Source organism: Fukomys damarensis, unplaced genomic scaffold, assembly GCF_012274545.1.
Source record: "Fukomys damarensis isolate Sample0158 unplaced genomic scaffold, DMR_v1.0_HiC HiC_scaffold_10, whole genome shotgun sequence".
Taxonomy (NCBI): domain Eukaryota; kingdom Metazoa; phylum Chordata; class Mammalia; order Rodentia; family Bathyergidae; genus Fukomys; species Fukomys damarensis.
The window spans coordinates 36272535-36295375 of record NW_022900922.1 but is presented as its reverse complement, the minus strand read 5'-3'; the positions used below and the strand labels follow the sequence as shown (position 1 = coordinate 36295375).

Sequence of the window (22841 nt, the reverse complement as noted above, 5' to 3'; positions counted from 1 at the left end):
TTTGTTTAAATTTCTCCGTACCTGGTTCACTGTAAAAGGCACTGTCCTTGTGGAGGACACCGCAAACTTTTTGTCCCACCTTCCTTTGAAGTAGACGGCGTTCACCAGAACCAGCCTGGTCCCACGACCAATTGAGTCCTCTGCCAACAACTCCTGAATTTTGTCTTTTGAGAAAGCAGAGACTACATTCAGTGGCTTCTTATAAACCTGTGATGAATAAACTATAGGACAGCACCCTGGAAGATGGAAACGTGATGTTTGCAGATCTGCTGAGTGTGGATTGCTAAGGACTAAAATGTCGAAAGCAGCTCCTCCGAGTGGAGTCCATGGGTCGGGACACCTCGGGAGAATCCACCAGATGAAGGACGGCAAAGGCTTCTGAGTCACTGAAGGAAAGCAGGGTATAAGAAAGAAAGCAGAGGGTGGACATGAGGAGAAGCAGGACATGGGAGTTGGGCTGGGTGGGGACTGCGGTCCCTGGGTTAAATGCAGCGTGGTATCGGGCTCCGTGATCACACCCACTTCTAACACTGGCAGTGATGAGTCTGTGTGACACAGGCAGCCAGAACAGGGGCTCAGAGAGGCATGGTGGTGATGGGCACAGCACACATTTCTGGAGGCCCAGGGGAGAGAGGCTCCTCTTGCTTCCTCTAGACAGAGCACCAGGCAGCCCTAGAGAAGACCTTGTGGGTGGCCTAGATGCAATGTTCTTTCCTGAGCACCCACTGGCACCTTGTTGTGCACTAAGAGCATCCTTGGGAATCTGCACCAGGAGAGGGCACAAGGGGCAAGGATTCCAGGAAGAAATGGGGAAACTATGGAAAAGCGCAAACACCTCTCCTTTGCCACTGTCTCACTTGTTAGCAGAAATAGGAAATCTCCAGGGACACGGCTGCCTCACTGGTTCACATGTCTCCCTATCGTGGATCTTGGGGACCAGGTAGCAATGTGTCACTCTGTCCTCTGGAGATGGAGAAAGATCAGGCACACACACAGGGTGCTTTCAGTGTGGGAGGATCATTGCTGAGGATGGGTCTGTAGGAGACCAGGCAAGATAGGCTGTGGAGTCTCCTCACGGGAGCTTAAGTGAGCGACATGAAGGAGAAGGTAGCAGAAGTCCCCTTAGCTGGGACTGGAGGGGGATAGATGCCACATGGTTTCTAGTAAGATGTGGCCCAAGTACATGGCCATTATGGCTCAGTTCTCAAAAATCCCCCCAAATACTCCCATGTTCATAGTGGAGCTTTTGGGAGTTGACTGAACCATGGGGATGCTACTGCTGACTTGCCGTTAGGAACTGGGCCTCTCTGGCAGTGAGTCACTAAGACTGGGATCTACGCAATGTGACATACTCCATTGCAGTCTGGAGATCCTCCCTTCTCTCTATGCTTCCTGGCCACCATGAGGTTAACAGCTGTCCTCCAGGGCAGGCCCTCCCACTAGGCCACTGCAGCACTGGACTCGGCCAACCATGAACTGAACCTTCTGAAACTATGAGCCAAAATGAACCTGTCCCCCTTCAACACGTGGGCATTGGTTCTGGTGTCCCAGTGAGAAGAAAGTGACTAAGAAGCTGACTTCAGGAAGGTCTGTCCACCCATCTTCTCCTCACAGACAGGATGTCCCTGATGTGTGAACACTTCAAGCCAGTGTCAGTGTGTTCTGATGTATCTGTGAAACTGAAGTATGTATTGACAGCCATAACAGTCACTCTTCTTCTAGAAACTAAAAGAAGTCTCTGGTATTGAAACCCCGAATATTGAAGTCCTAATCAGAAGAACTTTGAGCCCGCTAAAGTTCAAATACAGCATGAGGTCCAGGCTGTCAACAGCACTCTGACCCTGGGGAAGGACAGTGACTGAGGACAGAGGATGTGAGAGAATGGAGGAGAACTTGGGGAGGGAGTGGGAGGAGATGAGAAGAGCACAGAAGAAGCATGGAGAAGGGCAGGAGGAGGAGAGGCCAGGAGTTAGGAAGAGTGGAAGTAGCTGCCCGTGCTGACCTTCCGTCTTTTTGGACACCCAGCTGTTTATGTGCTTCCTGGACTTCTCTGGAGCTTCAGCAAAGGGCAGCTGGTCTACCTCGGCATGGTAGACCTTCAGACAGGACTCCGTAAAGGACTGTGGGGAGAGACAGGCTAGGTGAGGCCACAGAGCTACAGAGAATGTCAGCCAGCAAGCTGCCAGGCATTCTGAGCACCACCCTGTTCTTGGAGAACATAAAAAGAGCATGCGGATCTCTTAGAAGACGTCACACTGAGTCTAGGAGATGTCAAGGGCCATTTTAGGTAAGTGCTGAGTCTGAAATAACTGGAGACAAATGAAAGAGCTCTAGAAGGAGTCAAGAGTAATAACGCACAGTGTCCTTATAGAGCTGTAGTCTTTTAAATACAAGGTTGACCACCTGTTCCTCGTGGTCTCCAGGGTCCTCCTCCTTTGCCCTGCTCACCAGATATGTTAAATAAAACCATTACCATTTTCCTCAATCTGCTTACCGGGAGAATTTTGCAGCTTTCTTCTCCAAAAAGCCCGTTGGCGATGCTGAAGGAGTATGGAGCACCAGGCCTGTTCACCTCGGTGAGAAGTGACTGGAAGCTGCCATGAATGTCCTCTTTGGGGTTTAAAGCCAGTGCCTGTGAAGGAAATCAATGCCACATTGTCAATAATATCCTATGGGCTCACAGAATTTTTACTAAAAATAACAGTTTTTCGCTAGGGTACTCCATAAAATGATTCCTTCAGAGGAATGTGTTTTTCTTATTGTTTTCTTTTCTTTTTCTCCTTTTCCTGTTTTGTTTTGTTTTGCTTTTTTTAGGATCTAGCTATGTAGCCCAGGCTGGACTTGAATTCATTAGGATCCTCCTGTCTCAGCCTCCTCAGTGCTGAGACTGCAGGTGTGAGCTACCATATCGAGTTAGGTTGATTTTATTTTTATTGAGTCATGCTTCTTACAGAACTGCAACTAGTGAGGCATGTGGAGAGATCAGAGAGGGGACAGGGAATAGGGGCATCACAGATGTGGCTCTTCTGCCTACTCTAGGTTCCAGGGCTATAACGGAAACTGCAAAGGACCAGAGAGGCTCAGGATGGAGTTGGCATTGAGTCCAGCATCTCCAGGTGGGCAAGGATAAGCCAGAAATAAAAGAAAACTGATCTCCAAAATTTGTTTGAAAAAGAAGAGATTTAGCTGGGAGTGGCGCCACACACCTATAATCCCAGCACTCAGGAAGCTGAGGCAGGAGGATCACTGTGAGTTCAAGACCATCCTGGGCTACATAGGAAGTTCCAGGTCAATCTCAGTACATAGTGAAACCCTGTTTCAAAAAAACAAAACAAAACATAACAAAACAAAAAAGAAAAAGAAAAAGAAAAAGAAAAGAAGAAGAGAGGAAATAAGGGTATAACAGAACAACATAATTAAGAGGACTAAAACCCAGTTCTCAAATTGTATCCTAGAGAGACAATACATATTTTAAGTGTTATTTCATTATTTTAAATAATATATATTAGGCTGTCAGAAAATTCTCAAGTGATTCTGAAGTACAGAAATTACAGAGATTATAGCCAGACATGGTAGAACACAACTGTAATCCCAGCATTCTAGAAGGCTGAGGCAGGAGGAATGAAAGTTCTAGCTCAATCTGGGAAATTTAGGGGTGTAGTAAGACCCTGTCTCAAAATAAAAAAGGGGTGAGGATGAAGCTCAGTGTGAAGATTTTGGGTTTGATTCCCAGTAATGAAAAAACAAAAGTTGTACAGGGTTTAGTCTCTGACTTTGGTGTGTTAAACTAGAAATCAATAGACTACAAATTAAATACCAATAACCCAAAAATGACCCCACTAAGTCTTATGGAAAACATTCTCCTAAGCCAGGAGAGCTGGTGGATGTCTAGGCACCATCTCTATTTGCCCCAGCCTCAGCTCCTTTGTCTTAAGAAAGCGCTAGGCAACGTTTGAGTCTTCTCCGGGTTAGTGCTTGGGGAAGCTCACCGATCCCCTTCACCACCACCAAAAACCCTCTTGTCCCAGAAGGAGACAGGAGCTGGCCAGCTCACCTGGGCAATCTGGGCCGCCGTGTCGCCCTTAGCCCCCAGTAGGATCATGGCCATGGTGGAGGAGACGCTCACAGGAGAGAAGAAGACGTTGCCTGCAGGGTCATCCTGGCCCAGGAGCTTTAAAAGGCTGAAGGCAAAAGTGTCATTGGCTTCACACAGTGTGCTCATGATGCAGGTGTAGAGGAGAGAAGAAAGGGAGATCTCGTGCTCAGGCTCCCTCTGCGGCCCAGGGCTCTGAACCTGGTCTTTCCCTGCGCAGCCACACTGGTCTCGCCTTCCTACTGCACAATGCCCCACAGAAGCATGGACACCACCAGGATCACAGGAGCGCTGCCGGCTGCTCTAGTACTTGGGGACTCAGTGTCCTTTGTGGCCAGGGCTACAGCAGGGTGGGGCTGTCTTCCTGTCTTCACCACCTGGCCAATCAGGCTGCTACCACCAGGTGTCAATGACCATAAGGGGGAGCTAAACCAGTGCCCTGGAAAGACTGAAATTGTGAAAGTGAAAGCAGATCTCAGGACCCTGAAAAATGTAGAAAGGGCAGGTGGCATGCTTGTCAACCCAGCACTGTGGGAGGTTGAAGCAGGACACTGGAGACTTGGAGCCCAGTCCAACTTACAGAGAACTTGTCTCTAAAGTAATTAATTAAAGGTAGGACAGGGGGTATAGCTCAGTGCAGAGGTCCTGGATTCAGTCCCTAGTACACGTGCCAACCAAAAAATAATAATAATAATAAAAACAAGCAAACAAACAAACAGGTGAAAAGACAAACAGGAACCTGGCTTTCCCAATTCCCAGGAAGCAGGAGGAGAATGACATGTTAAGACTTTGTGGGGAGGAAGGTCTGTTTACACCAAGGAGCCTTCAGATGAATCCAGGGCTCCTCCAGCCTCCCACACCCACACTCACACCCACACAGCTCAGATCAGCTCAGGCCCAGGACCCACACAGAACCCCAGTCCTGCTCCTAGTGCATCCCTGACCCAGGCTTGGGCTGTGGTACCAGGTGCCATGCTGCTCTCCCAGCCAAGGGCAGACACTGAGGGGAACTGGCCAGGACATGGACCCTGTCCTTTTTGGGTGGACATGGGGCAGGGCCTGGGTCCAGAGCAAGTTCCCTGTGGCACCTGGGACCCCACAATCCCACCTTACCTGTGCCAGTGTCCCCCTTACACCAGAGTCCACAGGGAGCCTCTGTGATGATGACCATAGGGAACGGCCCTGGGAAGTGCTCTGGGTGCTTTCCTGAGGGCTCCTCTGTGCTGGTGGAAATTTACCCAAACCCAAGCCTCTCCTGAGGCTGCACTGGGGGTGAGGCCAGCCAGGGTCTTCTGGGGAAGATGTTAGGAGCCAGCCGGCCTCAGCCACTGACCTCTGACCGGAGAGGCAAGGATCCTGAAACTTTGCCTCTCCTAAGAACAAAACCCTTTAGTGAGACAGAATGTGCACATCACAGTACTGATAAGAGAAGAATCCTGAAATTCCAGAGTTCAGTTACTGGCAGGATGGGGGAAGGAAAAGATAAGACTTTATTTGATCTAACAGCTTCCAGAGGAACCAATCTGCCTCTCTGATGCATTGAAGATGATCCATGGCCCACGTCGCCTTCTGTGCCTGTAAAACCAAACCACAAAACTTCCCCTAATGGACTGTCTGGGATGGGGCTGGCTGGGCCTTTGTCCTCCCCTCATCCCCAGCCACAGTCAAGTCACAGAAGTCACTGCTGCTTTCTTCTTTCCCAATTTTCATCATAAAAATCTGGCTTCCTAGATCCAGACCACATTTCTCAAGCCGGGTATGGTGACACAGGCTTGTACTCCCAGCCTAGGATGCTGAGGTAGGAGGATCACCATGAGTTCCAGTCCTGCCTGGGGTGTAGAGTGAGTTCAAGGCCAGCGTAGAATACATAGCGGGACCTTGTCTCCCTAAACCAAATACTACAACACAACCACAGTAATAAAAATAAAAATAAACCATTTCCAACAGCAACCTGGCCAGCTGCTTGTAGCCTGGGAAATTTCTCCCCAGACCAGTCCTGTTATTTTCTACTAGCACTGTAATCACTCAATGAACTCACTTACTTCAGAGACAAAATCCAGATTTCACAAAATCCATCCCTTTAAAGCATAGCATTCAGTGGCGTTTAATCCTTCACAGCACTGACCACGGTCACTACCACCTAACTCTGGGACAGTTGCAGCACTAGCCCTCCTCCTGGGCCCCGGGTCTGGCCAACCCTAACCCAATTCCATGTCTAGGTGTCTGTCTCAGTGAGCATCTCCAGTGAGTGGAGTCATCCAGGGTGCGGTGTTCAGGGCCTGCTTTCTTCTGCTGACCCGGGCTCCCAGTTCCACCCTGATGGCTCAGGTAGCATTTATCAATTGTTGACTCTCATGAGGGAACAGTACTCATAATAATACTGTGTGTTACATGTTCGTGGTGTTTCTTCGTCCATTTCCACCACCTTGGGAGTTTTCCCTCTTTTGTTCTTAGTGAACCATGCTGCTCGGAGTGACTCACATACACCTGTGTATATCAATGTGTTTTCTTCTACTTATCCTCACTGTAAGCCTACAAATGCAATTTCTGGCCCATATGTTATCTCTGTATGTAACTAAGATCTAACATGTTATTTAGCAAAGCTACTGTACAATTTTACATTCCCACGAAGAATGTAGTGGGCTGATCAAAAGCAATGACAAATCTTAAATGTAAAAACATCATTACATGTAAAGATAAATTGACATTGGGCCAGGGATTTAGCTCAGTGGTTCCACAGCCTGCCTCACAAGCAAAAGGTCTGAAGTTTGATCCCCAGTACCTCCCCACCAAAATACATTGCTATTTATCCTCAAAATATTCAGAATTCTCCCCCTCACGGAAATGCACTTTTCCCATTTTTCTTAGCATTGTGTCTTACAGAAGTAAGCATTCCCCCCTATTGCAAGTCTCACCATGCATTCTGTTCCCCCTGGTTTGGCTTTCCCATGCGGACCCTCTCCTGGTGTCCTGTGACGCTCTCAGTGCTGTTGAGCTGGTCTTCTCTGCTGACTTGAAGCTTGGCATCATCTCATGGGCTTGCCAACCTTCTGAGTCTTTCCCCGAGAATTCCCTATCTCGATGTTTTCGCTACTGCTCATTTGGGTTATTGAGTGTGAAGGGTTGAGTTGTGGAACAGAGTTTTAACTGTGTGGGCTGTGGTTTACTTCCTCCTCCGCTTGGGGAGCTCTCAGTCTTCCCAGGACTGAAGTGAGCCACAGTGGACCGTGCCAGGAATAAGATGAACCAGGTGGACAGATCTCCCTGAGTCCCACAGCTGGGCCCCTCACCTCAGACCTCTTGGGCCTTGATCCCCAGCACCCTCACGGCCTGAGGGGACTTCTGCTGCCGCACTCATGCCTGGCTCTCGCTCCTGGGCCTGGACTGGGGAGTGTATGCCTAGGCTGGCGCCACAGACCTCATCAGGCTGATGGCTCTGCCCCTGGATACAGCTCTTCTTGGGGCTGAGCTGGTTCACTTCCAATTCAGAGTGCGGCGATCCTGCCCTGGCCACAGGTCAGTTCAGTGATGGTCTGAAGCTCGAGCTACTAAGGTATGGGGCACATGCGGCATCCAGTGATAACAGCTGACACAGAGTCTTGCAGACAGGAGGGTAAGCCACTCTTGCATAGGGTGCAAAGCAGACCGCAGGTCGGTTCATGGGTAACCAGTCAGCTCCTGACACAATTAAAGGTTGGGCAGCTCTGGGATGGGATGTGGACTGGCACTAGAGCAGGGCTTGGCTATCAGTTGTTGCACTTGGAGCCCTGCGGTTTCCCAGATCAGGACCTGGATCTCTCAGCAGCCTTGTTGGCGTGAACACCGTGCTAGCCTAGGTGTCATTTCCACCAGCTCCTGTGAGTCATGTAGGCTCCGGTCCAGCTCCCACGGCAGTGCAGCCAGGTACAAGGAAGGAAAGCCTGCTCCAGAGATGTGTTCAGAGATACCTGCACAGTCACTCATTGCCCGTGGGCACAGGAGAAGAGAAAGCAGGACAGGAACCTCCCGCCTCCCCTTGGTACCACCTGTGCTCTCACACATGCGCCATGACCGCGAAGCGCCTGGATCACCTCCCTCCCAGCCTCTCTGCTCCCTTTCAAGTAGCTATGGCAGACCCGGCACTTGGCTCACAGCAACTGCCTCCTGAACCCACAAGAGAAGCCAGGGGAGGCAGCAGCCCGAACCAGCATCCTGTGGGGAGGTGTGTGGGAGCCCGACTTGCCAGCACCGATGTTGACCCTTAAACCCTCCCAGTGGGGTCGCCGTAGTGGATGTGCTGCAGCCAGGGAGCCGGCCCGGCATTACCAGTCAGGCTGCACCCAGGCATACGCCTCCATTATGTGTTGGTTGGTTGATTGTAGTTTGTTTCATGGGTTTTTGAGAGAGGGTCGTCTACGTAATTCAGGCTGGTCTTGAACCCATGTGGCCCAGTTGGCCACTAACTTGGGCTGAACCACCTGCCTCAGCCTCTAGAGCTGGAATGATTACTGACCTACACCACCTCTCTCAGCTAGAGCTCATGCTTTGAAATTATTTCTTCAAGTTAAAACAAGCTTGACATAAAACTCTTTGAGTTGAAGCGGTGACTAGAAATTATAGGCCAAAGACAGTTATTCTATAAATTTTCCCACACAGAATTCTGGGTTATGGCTTTGTTGTTCTTGAGGAGGAGAGTGAGGCATGTTCTGCAGGGCTGGCTGATTTTAAAGCATGCATCAAATATACTTGATATACATCTTCATTTAGGACAGAAACTCACTGTGTTCCCTGGTGTCTGCGTCAACGCAGAAGAGGATGATGTAAGTGAAGCTGGCCATGAGTTCACCTGGAGTTCCAGCTACTGGGAAGGCTGAGACAGGAGGATGGCTTGAGTCTACAAGGTGAAGGCCAGCCTGGGCAAAAACCATGAAACTCTGAATCAAGCAAACCAATGATATTCTGGCAGTGTTTCTGCTCCTAGTTCTATAGGAAACTTCCCTTTAATCCAAATAATATAGCCAGTCCTCTAAATAGATTTGTCCACAGGTGAATAAAATGAACACCAAAAATATAGTTTAAAAAAATCTCCTCTTCCCCCACCATGAGAAATACAGGGGGCATAAATTCAGTCAGAAATAGATTAAGCACCCAGAGACTCTCAAATAAATTCTTTATCATTCCCATTCAACATCTTTCCTACCTTACTAATTTTAGGAAATCGAGGTGTATATAAAAACTGCCCTCTCTTGTTCATTTTTAAAGACCCTCCCAGAAAAAAGATGAACAAGGGCTCAGGTGAGAAACATTTTCTGGGATTTCTCAGCACTGCTAAGGGGAAAGGAATCTGAGTTCCTAATTCTAGGTCAAAGTATTATTCCAAAAAATACAATTTTTTGAGCTTCCTGGCTCAATTAACAGACCGATTTTCTTCACCAAAAGCGGAAGCTGCCCGCTCATCCTCTCTCTGGCTGGGGCTCCACAGTCCTGCCTGTCCCCTCTGTCTCCTGCCCTGGTCTCAGCATCTACTGAAGGCCTGAATGTGCACAGAGGCAGCCAGGAGACAACAGACAGCAGGGTGGGGAGGAGCCAGGGAGCTTGAATCACCCTGCACAGGTGGGGCCCCGTGTGTGCAGCAGGCCTAGGTGCGGCCAGGGACATACTGGAATCCACACCAGGGAAGGGATTTATTAGGAACATGGAAAGAGTGACAAACATAATCCAGAAGCAGACACAAATTGAATTGCACTTACAGAAGTGGAATTCTGAGTGTATTTTAACCCAAAGCTCATAACTACTCTTCTGCACTTACTTTATTTCACTTTCTTCAGTGTGTAAACCCTATTTACCAAGCCATGCTTCTTCCTCCAAAGACTGTCAGCAGTGCTAAGAAAGTGTTGTGTGGCCAGTGTGTTTATTTCAGAGGAAGTGAGTGGAAACCTCAGGGAGTAGGGGAGTGTCTTAAAACAGAGCTGAGAGTAGAAAACAAGTATGCCAGCTCTGAACATGACCCTCGGTCCTGGAAATACATACTCCAAGCAAACCTCCATGCCGAAAAGTCTCCACAGGAAAAGGATTTGGGGCGGGAGGCACAGCTCAAGGGTGGGTGCTCGTCCAGCAGGTCCAAGGCCCTGGCTTCTCCTTACCCAGCACAGCAAACAGCAGCAGCAACACGAAGTTCATCTCACCGTCTAGCACAAGGATCTGAGGGCAACCTTGGGGACACCAGACTTTGCGGCCTGGTCGTTCTCGGTCCTTGGCCTGTCCAGGGCACTGTAGCCTGTTTGGCAGCAGCCCTGGCCTCACACACTAGATACCAGGAGCAGCCCAGGATTACGACAACCAACAACGTCCCTAGACCTGACTAGCTGCCGTCAGAGCGGACATAGTCACATGAGGTGAGAACACTGATCTAGCAGATTTATTACGCCAGAAAGGCATGGTTACAACACTGAGATGGACTGGGAGATTAAGGCTCACACGCTCCCAGGGAACACACGAAGAGAAGACATAAAATGGAAACTGTTCTGCAGCAGCGTTACAGGGGCCCGGACCAGAGTCAGGTTGAAGTGTCACATCAGAACCCCAAGGAAGATTGCTCCTGTGTCCTTCTCAGTCCACACCCACAGCCTTCCTCCTCCAGGGAGCTGAGAGAAATAGACCTCCAACCAGAACCCAGGTAGGCTCTTGGGAAGACTGTCTGCACACGCCAATTGTTACATTCAAGGTGTGCTGTGTCTGGTCACGTGGTCTGGGGCAGTTTCACTGGAGTGTGGAAGAAACCTAGGCCCTTGAAAGGGTAAGAACTGCTTCCCTAGGGTGCCATCCATGACCTCATTTGTACATAAACTTTCACGTAACCCATCTGGAGAAACCAGACCATCTACTCCCTCTAAAAACTACAGAACAGAGAAATTCCCGTTATGTTTATTCGTCTTTTCTTACACAGTCACACACTGCAAGAAACCCAGCTTACAGAAAGTTCATTTAAACAGTCCTGTTTCCATTCTGAATATTCATTCAACACGATTGAACTATGGCACAAGATGGAGCCCTTCCCTTTGCAGAGTAGGCTCATTGTCTGCCCAATTTATCCCTGTAAGGTTTTCTGTGGCATGGGGGAGCTTTGTCTAGAGAGATGGGCTCAGTCAGGTCACAGCTCCCGAAACTGCTGTGGGAAGACCCTGGGCCTCACATCCTCCTGTGCCCCTGGCTGTCTTGCCTGGAACAGAGGATGGCCTCCTGCCACCACAAGGCTCCCGGCTCTCATGCAATCCCAGAAAAACACAATCGCATTTCTCTCAGAGAGAAGAGCACATCTCCATGGGCTTCCCTGAGGACGGCAGCCATGGCAGAGGAGCTGTTCAGGGCTGAGAAAACACCTTTCACAAGGAATCTGTGACACCTAATGTTCCTTTTTTCATTTTCTTTATTTATGTCTTTCTGTGTGTGTGAGTGTGTGTACCCAAGCCTTTCACAATGAGCTGTACCTCCAGCCCTTTTGATTATGTATCTTAAGAAACCATTTCTCTAAGCTGTTAACTTGCCCAGCCTGGGATCCAACTTGCAACCCTACTGCCTCAGCCCTCAAGAGAGCTAGACCACCACACCCAGCATCCTAACATGCTTAATAAGCAGAAGCCAAAAGTGCCCCTCGCACCAGAGGTCATTCTTGCTAGGCCTAGTGTGGGAGTCACTCCTGTGTCTCCATTTTGGGAACCTGCCCTGCAGTGGCCTGGGAATCACTGTGCCAGGGCTCAGCTGCTCACCTGCCAGATTCACCAGCCTCCCCCCTCCAGGGTCACCAACTTCTCCCTGTCACTTGGACCGAGGTCCAGAGCTTGGTTTCCACCTGTCCTTCCCCCTGTCCCTCCCTCCAGCAGAGGGCACGGCCAGCTCAGCAAGTGCAGGATGTGAGCAGGGCTCTGTCTTCACCACGAGGCTTCCAGCAGAGGTTAGGAGCTGATGCTAGAGTGTGGGTCAGAGGTGGCCCCAAAGGACCCGTGTTCCAGCTGCAGCTCTATGGGGAGGTGATGGGACCTGGGGAGGTGAGGCCTGGGGAAGGCAAGGAGGGGACCGGTTATCCCTGAAGTACAGCCCTCAGCAGAGTGAAGAGCATCCTCTCCTCACAGCAAGGAGCAGGCATCTCAACCCCAAAGGGCCCCAGGAGCCTGGCTCCTGTCTTCCCTGGATGAGGGGAAACCTGAACGAACCCAGCCTGAGGGTCCCCACGCCTGGAAGTCTGGACCCCAAGGAATTGGAAAATCTATGCCGAGGACTGACTGGGAATTGAGAAGCAACAGGCCACGAAGATCCTGTCCTGAACCAGCTATATCCAGGCCCCTGTGAGCCTCTTCCTCCCCGGGTCTCAACCCTGGCCTAGAAAACCTGTGCACTCTCGCCCAAGTGATCCCACCTGCCCTGCCCCTCTGCACTGAAAGACTAAAATAATAAAAGACTGAAACACAGTGTACAAGATCTGCGGGCCGTGTCTCTACAAAGACCTTAACTCTCTGAAACCTGCTCCCTGAGAAACTCAAGGCTTCCAGAGGAATTTACTGTTGGTTTCAGGCTAGGAGCTAGGATAATCATATGCCCCGACTGCCCTTTTGGAGGATGTTTACTCAAAGGAGCTGAGCGTGATAAGTCCTTCTCTTTCCCTCTGACCCATATGTAAAGTATGAGTCTCTCTCAGCCCAGGAGCGTGTTTTCTCCAGGCCCTGAAAGTCATTCCTTGGGAATGGGATCATCAGGGAGGAAGGACCTCTGTTCAGTCTCTGGGAGGATGGGATCCTAAGTGGCAGGATCTCACACTTATCCTGTTCCTGACTCTGCCCTCCTCCTGGGCTCCTTCTACCTCCCTCATTCTGACTTTAAAATGCCCAGGCCCCTCTGTGAAATGAGGTTCGTGCTTCATCCATCCACCTCACTAATGCAATAGTATATTAGTGATTAAAGTCTCTCCTTTCACTTTCCATGGCATCTGGACTGGTTTGTCTTTGCCATAGATTTGTGCAAGTGTCAGTGTGAGAGCTGAGCTGAGCTGGTGAGGTGAACCTGGGACTGAGTGAGAGTCTGGAGCATCATCAGGGATCTGTGGTCCACGGTGATGAGGCCTCTGGGTTCTGCCTGCCTGGATCCCTTCTCATGCTGCTTCTTTCTCCCCCTTGCCCATGACAGCAGCCTCCTGTGAAATACCCTTCACAGTGCTCCCAGGAATACTTCCTACAACACAGACACCTTACAATCCCTGGGTGGTTCCCCAGAGACCAGAAGAGAGGAAACCCCCGTGATGGTGCAGTGTGTGAGTTAACATGACTGTGTCTTCCACCAGTGAAGACTTTAAATGGTGCGACCAGGTTTTTATTAAGCTATATAAGTTGGCACAAATGCTAAGGCACAGCTGTCCAAGAAACTGGACTCTGTCCCTGGGCTTCATGTAGAGCTCTACACATACCTGGTCAATGGGAAATGACAAAGAAAATAAAACTAAAATGTGTGCTTCTTTAAAATTGCAGGCACCAGGAAAACTGGAGGAGGAACAACAGCATCCAGCAGCGGGGATTACTGTTTAGGAGTCAGTTAAGGGGAGTGATAAGGTGTGGGGTGTGAGGAAGTACACGGTAACCATAGGAATGAGTGCGTGACACGAGTGTGAGGACTTGTGAGGCCACGCAGGAAAACTGTGCAGGCTGCTGCGCTCTGGAATCTGGACGGTGCCCTACGGTCACCACGGCAGTCTGTTGTCCCTTCTCTCAGGCGGGAGCACAGGTAAGCGGGCAGGGCAGGAGCGCTGAGCACAGCACACTGAGAGGCTATGCTGACAGCGGGTTCTCAGAGACCAGGCTCTGACCTAGGCTGCAGTGGGAGTTTTCCTGGGAGCCATCTGCATGGAGCATGGGGGGATTTAGCAACACAGAGGGAACTGCTGGCATGCACGGCAAGGGCACCCTCAGGGTGAGGAGAACCTGCCACAGAAGAGCAGGCTATTGGTCTTGTTGTGCCTGATGAAGAACAGGAAGGGGTGGTCCGCGCGGAACACAGATCTAGATTCTGAAGCACAGCAAGGTACAGCCATACAAGCTGATGCCGCCGTGGCCTCTGTGCCCTCCTCGTTGATCTCCACCACACTCTTGTGCACGAACTTGGACAGACTCAGGTTGCTGTCGGCCACCATCCCGGACAGGTCAGCACAGCCCTCCTCAAAGGCATGCTCCATGCCCAAGCGCTTCAGCACAGAGCACATGTCATAATCTTCCTGCAGTTTAAATCTCGGGAGGAAAACCTCAACTTCTGTACGCTTCATCCGCTCTGCACTGGTCCAGGTTTGGAATTTCTCAAAAGTGAGGGTGTCTTCCAGCTGAAAGACCAGAATTAGACGTTCAGATTCAGGCCTCAGTGCGCACCCCGCTGTCCCTCCTCGGCAGCACCCCGCCTCTGCAGGCAGGATGCTGACTGTCACACACCGGGGCTGCAGCTGCCTGCACAGGGGAGGTCTTGGGCCTGTCCTGCACCCAGCTGCTGTGCTGCCCCCCAGGCCAGCTTCCCAGGAGCACACTGGGCTGCCCGCTCCTCACACCCCTGCTGACCAGGTCTCTGCCAGGTGGATGAGCCGGGTGGGGATTTGGGCTTCTTGAGCTTTTTGGTTTTCTGAACGAGGCTTAGTGAACTAGGGGACAAACCATTGCTGGTAAGGAAGGAGCGAGTGGACAGCAAAGGGCTGTGTGGTGACCCCGGGGAGCAGGGCTCAACCAGGGACTCTGAGGGGCCTGGGAGGGAAGTGTCCTAGTAGGGAGGGTCAGAGGCACAGCCAAGGGCTCCCCCTGCTCACAGGGAGCCCTTGGTCAGAGACGTCCCACTGCTGCCATCAGGGGCTGGGGCCTCTGTCACCCGCAGGGCGGCCAGGATGTGCCACTGGGCTGCCCAGGTCCTGCTCTCACACGGGATCCTCACCTGCCCACACTTCAGCTCACAGACTAGCATTTTCTCACTCTCCACTGATGCTTTCCTGGTATACATTTACACCTAATCAGCAGTGATCACGATGGTGATGGATCCCACCCTGCAGCCTGGTTACCATGTGCCTGGCAGTGTGCGGAGCTGTCACCTGAATCCCCAGCTTATACTACTGGAGTGATAACCCCACCACGTAGATATCCTCGTGTTCCCCGTATAGCAATGAGAAGACCCAGGCTGATGGGTGATGGCCCTGGCAAGGCTCCGCCATCCTGCACTGTCCCATGGGCAGGGATGGGAGAAACAGGTCCTGAGCAACAGTCTGATCCCAAAGCCAAATGCTCGCACCTGCCCACACCACCCACGGGAGAGGAGCTGCCAAGGACAAGAGTGTGCCTTCTTTCTGTCCTGTTGGAAGGGATACCAGGATGTCACCGGATGCTTTGATGGGACAGTAGGTATACACAGACCCAGTGTCTCACCGTGCTGAGGTCCACGCCTTTGTCAGGGAGTAGGATGACCATGCTCAGCTCGTGGCCATTGTAGGACAGCTCCAGCACCTGGGCCCGCACCTCCCTCACCTGGGCCAGGGGGAACGTGGCTTCCCGGTACATCATCTGCACGGGCTTCTTCTCCTTCTGCCGGGGTGAACACATGAGCACAGATGTCTCCCAGACTCTCCAAGGAGCAAGGAGCTTCCCCAAGGAGCTTTGGGAGTGTTTCAGCACCAGTGATGGAAACAATGTCTGGGCCAGGGAAACCCGGAAAAACGTCACAGCAACTGCCACATCCCTGGAAACCATGGAGTGTAAGCCGATCCAGAAGCAGCCTGGGAAAGATGTCTTGGCCGGCAAAATAGACGGGGTGCTCTGAATTGTCCATGTGCTATGGTCTGACTCTGAAGTGCCCCCCCAACATGCCATGCCAAAAATAAATTAATCGTTATGTAAAGTGCATTTTATGTTGAAATGAGGGGGTATTAGAAAAAGTGTAAACTTCCTAAATGTTTTATGCCTAATTCATTTTCTGTATTTCAAAGGATTAGAGGATTTGGCAAATGGTTTTAACTTTGCTTTCATTTAAATTAGAAATTTCAGGACAGAGATATTGGCCATTAGGTATCATATTAAAATCTGGAAATATGGAGTGAATGATATTCATCTGATATCACAATAATTCAAACAAGTAATTATTTTAATTTTCAAATGATTTGATTTAAGAAATGTGCTTTCAAGTTTCTCCTTCTATCCAACCAGTGCCCTGTGCATACATCTCAGAAGCTTAGCACTTGGTTTTGCCTCTACTGATTCACCTTGGACACCAGGAAAATCTTCAGTTTCCAGAATCCCTTTTTCAGCAATAGAAGTGGAAGAATTTATCAGATAGGAAGAGCAGTAGTTTATATGAATAATGGGATGTAGAACATATTGTTTACCTTTGTAATTTTTCTACTCCAGTTAAAAAGTCAATTTAGAAATAAATAGTTCAAAGAATTTTATGAATTTATGCTCTTACAACAATAACATTTTTTGTTCAATGTCTTTTTCAAAGGAGTTTGTTTAAATTTCTCCGTACCTGGTTCACTGTAAAAGGCACTGTCCTTGTGGAGGACACCGCAAACTTTTTGTCCCACCTTCCTTTGAAGTAGACGGCGTTCACCAGAACCAGCCTGGTCCCACGACCAATTGAGTCCTCTGCCAACAACTCCTGAATTTTGTCTTTTGAGAAAGCAGAGACTACATTCAGTGGCTTCTTATAAACCTGTGATGAATAAACTATAGGACAGCACCCTGGAAGATGGAAACGTGATGTTTGCAGATCTGCTGAGTGTGGATTGCTAAGGACTAAAATGTCGAAAGCAGCTCCTCCGAGTGGAGTCCATGGGTCGGGACACCTCGGGAGAATCCACCAGATGAAGGACGGCAAAGGCTTCTGAGTCACTGAAGGAAAGCAGGGTATAAGAAAGAAAGCAGAGGGTGGACATGAGGAGAAGCAGGACATGGGAGTTGGGCTGGGTGGGGACTGCGGTCCCCGGGTTAAATGCAGCGTGGTATCGGGCTCCGTGATCACACCCACTTCTAACACTGGCAGTGATGAGTCTGTGTGACACAGGCAGCCAGAACAGGGGCTCAGAGAGGGACGGCGGTGATGGGCACAGCACACATTTCTGGAAGCCCAGGGGAGAGAGACTCCTCCTGCTTCCTCTAGACAGAGCACCAGGCAGCCCTGGAGAAGATCCTGTGATCCTGATGTGTAAACATTTCCATCCTGTGACTGTGTATTCTGATGTCAACATGCGACTGAAGTCTGGCCTATGAGTATGTATTCAGTCATAGCAGCCCTCTCCCCCTAGAGACAAGAGGAAGTCTGTGGTATTGAAACCCTGAACATCTGGGCAGAGGAGCTGTGAGCCCACTAAGAGTCAAAGACAGCCTGGGCTCCAGACAGTCAACATCGCTCAGGCCATGGAAAGGACAGTGACTGTGGGTGGAAGAAGAGAGAGAATGGGGAAGAACATGGGAAGTGGGAGTAGGGGAAGGGAGCACAGAAGCTGAAGCATGGAGAAGGGCAGGAGAAGGAGAGGCCAGGAGTTAGGAAGAGTGGAAGTAGCTGCCCATGCTGACCTTCCGTCTTTTTGGACACCCAGCTGTTTATGAGCTTCCTGGACTTCTCTGGAGCTTTGGCAAAGGGCAGCTGGTCTACCTCAGCATGGTAGAACTTCAGACAGGACTCTGTAAAGGACTGTGGGGAGAGACGGGCTAGGTGAGGCCACAGAGCTACAGAGAATGTCAGCCAGCAAGCTGCCAGGCATTCTGAGCACAACAGTGCTCTTAGGGTACTTAAAAAGAGCATCTGGGTCTCCTAGAAGACATCACACTGAGTCTACGAGATGTCAAGGGCCATTTTCTAGGTAGGTGGGTGTTGAGCCTGGAATAACAGGATGAATGAAAGAACTTAAGTAATAGTCAAACTGAAAAGCATGCATGGTGGCCCTATACAGCTGTCATCTGAGCAAAACAAAATCAAACAAAGTTGCTTGTCAGGTCCTCAAGGTCTCCAGTGGGCTCTTGTCACCAGCTGTGTTAAATAAAATCATTTAGCATTCTCCTGGCTCAACTCACAGGGAGAAATTCACAGCTCTCATCTCCAAAGAGCCTGTTGGCGATGCTGAGGGAGTACGGAGCATCAGGCCTGTTCACTGTGGTGAGGAGTGACTGGAAGCCGAAGTGAATATCCTTCTTGGGGTTTAAAGCCAGCACCTGGGAAGAAAATGCCACATTATCAATAATGTTTCCTCTGGGATCACAGAGATTTACCAAAAAAACTTTTTTTCTCAAGTACTACATAAAATAATCCTTTCCAAGGATTTTTTTTTCCCCTGTTGTGGTTGTTGTCATTCTTGTTGCTTTTTTTTTTTTTTTTTTTTTTTTTTTGTGTTTTTTTCTTTTTTTTTTTTTTTTTTTTTTTTTAGAGAGGATCAAATTTTGGTCCTTGCACTATCAAGGCTGGTGGCAGACACACTGAGCTCTCAGGTCCTTGTTGTTGCTGTTATCGCTGTTTGGGAGGGTTGTTTTTCTGAGCCATTACCTTGGTGTGTTGCGCAGTGAAACCTCCCTCACAAAGTTCATGGTGAACTCAAACCCTAGAGAATCACAAAGCATCACCAGAAAGTCCCCTCTGTGCTCCAGCACCTCCTAAAAAGAGCTGGAAATATTAGAAAGAGCAGACCCTACTGAAAGGGCAATGCCAGTCACATTGAGACCAAAGTGACCCTGTGGAGCATGCCTGACTACCCCTACAACTCTGCACAGGCAACAGGTGACAATGACTTGGCCTCGGGGTCTTTTCCTCAGGCTCCTGTACCCTGCCACCCTGGGAGCCCTGTGGACTGGTATTGTTCTAAGTCATTTCAGAGGTGGCCTGAATATGGCAGACTCTGCTTACTGGAGTCTGTAGGGTCCCCAGTGGGATCCAGGCTTCTGTTGGTCCCTGGCTGAGTTAGCAAAGCAGGCTGGTACCTGCCTCTTTGGCACCAATGAACAATTAGCATTGACAAGTCTGGTGCTCCAAAATAGAGAAAGATTTCAGTGACTTCTGTTTCAAATATTTCCAGCATCTGGCCTTCCCCTCCGCTCCTGGCCCCTTTCCTTCCCTTCCCCCTCTGTGGTGCTGGGCATCAAACACAGAGCAGGCTCTTACCACTGGGCCACACTCCAGACTCAGCTTCATTTTCTAAGTTAAGTGCTAGGCCCAATGTTGAGTCTTCTTTGAGTTATTAGTTGAGGAGTTCTCCCTGCCCTGCCATCAGCACAAAACACCCAACAGAGCAAAAAACAACCCCTCCTGGTATCCCTGAAGGAGACAGGAGCTGGCCAGCTCACCTGGGCAATCTGGGACTCCGTGTCGCCCTTGGCCCCCAGTAGGACCATGGCCATGGTGGAGGAGAGGCTCACAGGAGAGAAGAAGACGTTGCCTGCAGGGTCATCCTGGCCCAGGAGCTTTAAAAGGCTGAAGGCAAAGGAGCCATTGGCTTCACACAGTGTGCTCATGATGCAGGTCTAGAGGAGAGAAGAAAGGGAGACCTCATGCAGCACAGCCAGCTCCTGACCATGTGGAAACCATTCAGTTTTCATCAAAAAGCCATAGAGCTGCTCTAACTCTGAGCTGACTCTGCCTTCTCTCCCCACCTCTGTGCCATCTCTGCAGTCCTGGTCCTCTTCTGAGCTTTGCCACCCCCTCTCCCCTAGGAGGCTACCTGCCCTGGCTGTGGCCGGTTCCCAACTCACCCAGCATCACAGTGCAGCCCAGGACACCCCTTCCTGGCCACACACCTCATCCTAGCTGGGCCCCATCCCATCTCCCTGATTAGAGGTCCAGCTGTGGTGACAAGGTTCCTGTCCCACAGGACACACAGGCTCAAGACAGAGAGAAGATTCCATCCCCTGGGTGAAGGACAGGGCAGTCTGGGGGTGCTATGGGGTGCACAGATGTGGACAGGAGACTGGGATTTGAGAGCAGAGAGAGGAGTAGTTGGGCAGGCAGGTCTGCTGCAGAGTGAAGTTGGTTTCCCTGGGTGAGCCCCACGTGGGGCCAACACGGCCCCTGCCATCCCCAAGCTTAGCTGCAGAGCCTCAAGGCTCCTGCTGGGCTCCCTTCCCAGCCCCGCCCCAGCCCCAGGGCTCTGAACCCTCTCTGTCCCTGCCCAGCCACACTCGCCTCATCTTCCCACCTGGCAATGTCCTACTGGAGCCTGGAAGACACCCAGATCGCAGGAACGCTGGAAGATGCTTATGGCTAGTCCAGGAAGCAGGGATCTTTATAGTTTAGGCTCAGCAGGACTGGGCGGGGCTATTCAGAGCCCAGAAAATACCTTTGACAAGGAACCTGTGACACCTAATGTTCCTTTTTTCATTTTCTTTATTTATGTCTTTCTCGCTTGTTTTCTTTACATGTCTGTCTGTGTGTGTGTGTGTGAGTGTGCCCTTCACAATGAGCTATACCTCCAGCCCTTTTGATTATGTATCTTAAGAAACCATTTCTCTAAGCTGTTAACTTGCCCAGCCTGGGATCCAACTTGCAACCCTACTGCCTCAGCCCCCAAGAGAGCTAGACCACCACACCCAGCATCCTAACATGCTTAATAAGCAGAAGCCAAAAGTGTCCCTCGCACCAGAGGTCATTCTTGTTAGGCCTAGTGTGGGAGTCACTCCTGTGTCTCCATTTTGGGAACCTGTCCTGCAGTGGCCTGGGAATCACTGTGCCAGGGCTCAGCTGCTCACCTGCCAGATTCACCAGCCTCCCCCCTCCAGGGTCACCAACTTCTCCCTGTCACTCGGACCGAGGTGCAGAGTTTGGTTTCCACCTGTCCTTCCCCCTGTCCCTCCCTCCAGCAGAGGGCACGGCCAGCTCAGCAAGTGCAGGATGTGAGCAGGGCTCTGTCTTCACCACGAGGCTTCCAGCAGAGGTTAGGAGCTGATGCTAGAGTGTGGGTCAGAGGTGGCCCCAAAGGACCCGTGTTCCAGCTGCAGCTCTATGGGGAGGTGATGGGACCTGGGGAGGTGAGGCCTGGGGAAGGCAAGGAGGGGACCGGTTATCCCTGAAGTAGAGCCCTCAGCAGAGTGAAAAGCATCCTCTCCTCACAGCAAGGAGCAGGCATCTCAACCCCAAAGGGCCCCAGGAGCCTGGCTCCTGTCTTCCCTGGATGAGGGGAAACCTGAACGAACCCAGCCTGAGGGTCCCCACGCCTGGAAGTCTGGACCCCAAGGAATTGGAAAATCTATGCCGAGGACTGACTGGGAATTGAGAAGCAACAGGCCACGAAGATCCTGTCCTGAACCAGCTGTATCCAGGCCCCTGTGAGCCTCTTCCTCCCCGGGTCTCAACCCTGGCCTAGAAAACCTGTGCACTCTCGCCCAAGTGATCCCACCTGCCCTGCCCCTCTGCACTGAAAGACTAAAATAATAAAAGACTGAAACACAGTGTACAAGATCTGCGGGCCGTGTCTCTACAAAGACCTTAACTCTCTGAAACCTGCTCCCTGAGAAACTCAAGGCTTCCAGAGGAATTTACTGTTGGTTTCAGGCTAGGAGCTAGGATAATCATATGCCCCGACTGCCCTTTTGGAGGATGTTTACTCAAAGGAGCTGAGCGTGATAAGTCCTTCTCTGTCCCTCTGACCCATATGTAAAGTATGAGTCTCTCTCAGCCCAGGAGCATGTTTCTCCAGGCATTGAAAGTCATTCCTTGGGAATGGGATCATCAGGGAGGAAGGACCTCTGTTCAGTCTCTGGGAGGATTCCCTCTGACCCATATGTAAAGTATGAGTCTCTCTCAGCCCAGGAGCGTGTTTTCTCCAGGCCCTGAAAGTCATTCCTTGGGAATGGGATCATCAGGGAGGAAGGACCTCTGTTCAGTCTCTGGGAGGATGGGATCCTAAGTGGCAGGATCCCACACTTATCCTGTTCCTGACTCTGCCCTCCTCCTGGGCTCCTTCTACTTCCCTCATTCTGACTTTAAAATGCCCAGGCCCCTCTGTGAAATGAGGTTCGTGCTTCATCCATCCACCTCACTAATGCAATAGTATATTAGTGATTAAAGTCTCTCCTTTCACTTTCCATGGCATCTGGACTGGTTTGTCTTTGCCGTAGATTTGTGCAAGTGTCAGTGTGAGAGCTGAGCTGAGCTGGTGAGGTGAACCTGGGACTGAGTGAGAGTCTGGAGCATCATCAGGGATCTGTGGTCCACGGTGATGAGGCCTCTGGGTTCTGCCTGCCTGGATCCCTTCTCATGCTGCTTCTTTCTCCCCCTTGCCCATGACAGCAGCCTCCTGTGAAATACCCTTCACAGTGCTCCCAGGAATACTTCCTACAACACAGACACCTTACAATCCCTGGGTGGTTCCCCAGAGACCAGAAGAGAGGAAACCCCCGTGATGGTGCAGTGTGTGAGTTAACATGACTGTGTCTTCCACCAGTGAAGACTTTAAATGGTGCGACCAGGTTTTTATTAAGCTATATAAGTTGGCACAAATGCTAAGGCACAGCTGTCCAAGAAACTGGACTCTGTCCCTGGGCTTCATGTAGAGCTCTACACATACCTGGTCAATGGGAAATGACAAAGAAAATAAAACTAAAATGTGTGCTTCTTTAAAATTGCAGGCACCAGGAAAACTATGTGTCTTCCCAGTGAAGACTTTAAATGGTGCGACCAGGTTTTTATTAAGCTATATAAGTTGGCACAAATGCTAAGGCACAGCTGTCCAAGAAACTGGACTCTGTCCCTGGGCTTCATGTAGAGCTCTACACATACCTGGGGT

General features: G+C 50.5%; 2 protein-coding genes across 6 annotated transcripts in view; both read right to left on the bottom strand.

Moving 5' to 3' along the window:
* The window catches only part of LOC104861358 (serpin B9), an 11255-nt gene extending 5972 nt beyond the window's left edge, over positions 1-5283 (bottom strand). For 4 of the 5 annotated variants that reach the window (XM_033761944.1, XM_010622746.3, XM_010622741.3 and 1 more), the window contains exons 1-4: positions 4055-4527; positions 2495-2632; positions 2003-2120; positions 22-164 (exon numbers count right to left, since the gene is read on the bottom strand). In XM_033761944.1, the coding sequence (XP_033617835.1) occupies positions 22-164; positions 2003-2120; positions 2495-2632; positions 4055-4222 (567 nt within the window). In that variant the 5' untranslated portion in view covers positions 4223-4527. Of the gene's footprint in view, positions 1-21; positions 165-2002; positions 2121-2494; positions 2633-4054; positions 4528-5206 lie in introns of those variants that run through there. The other variant, XM_010622744.3, reaches the window with a different exon arrangement.
* Positions 5284-13545: 8262 nt separating this feature from the next.
* LOC104861359 (serpin B9) lies at positions 13546-20315 on the bottom strand. The gene is made up of 7 exons (XM_010622747.2): positions 20256-20315; positions 19408-19584; positions 18148-18285; positions 17650-17767; positions 16601-16743; positions 15508-15663; positions 13546-14429 (listed from the first exon to the last, which is right to left on the bottom strand). The coding sequence occupies exons 2-7, from the start codon at positions 19573-19575 to the stop codon at positions 14022-14024; spliced, it is 1131 nt and encodes a 376-aa protein (XP_010621049.1). The 5' UTR covers positions 19576-19584; positions 20256-20315; the 3' UTR covers positions 13546-14021.
* Between the last annotated feature and the right edge of the window lie 2526 nt (positions 20316-22841).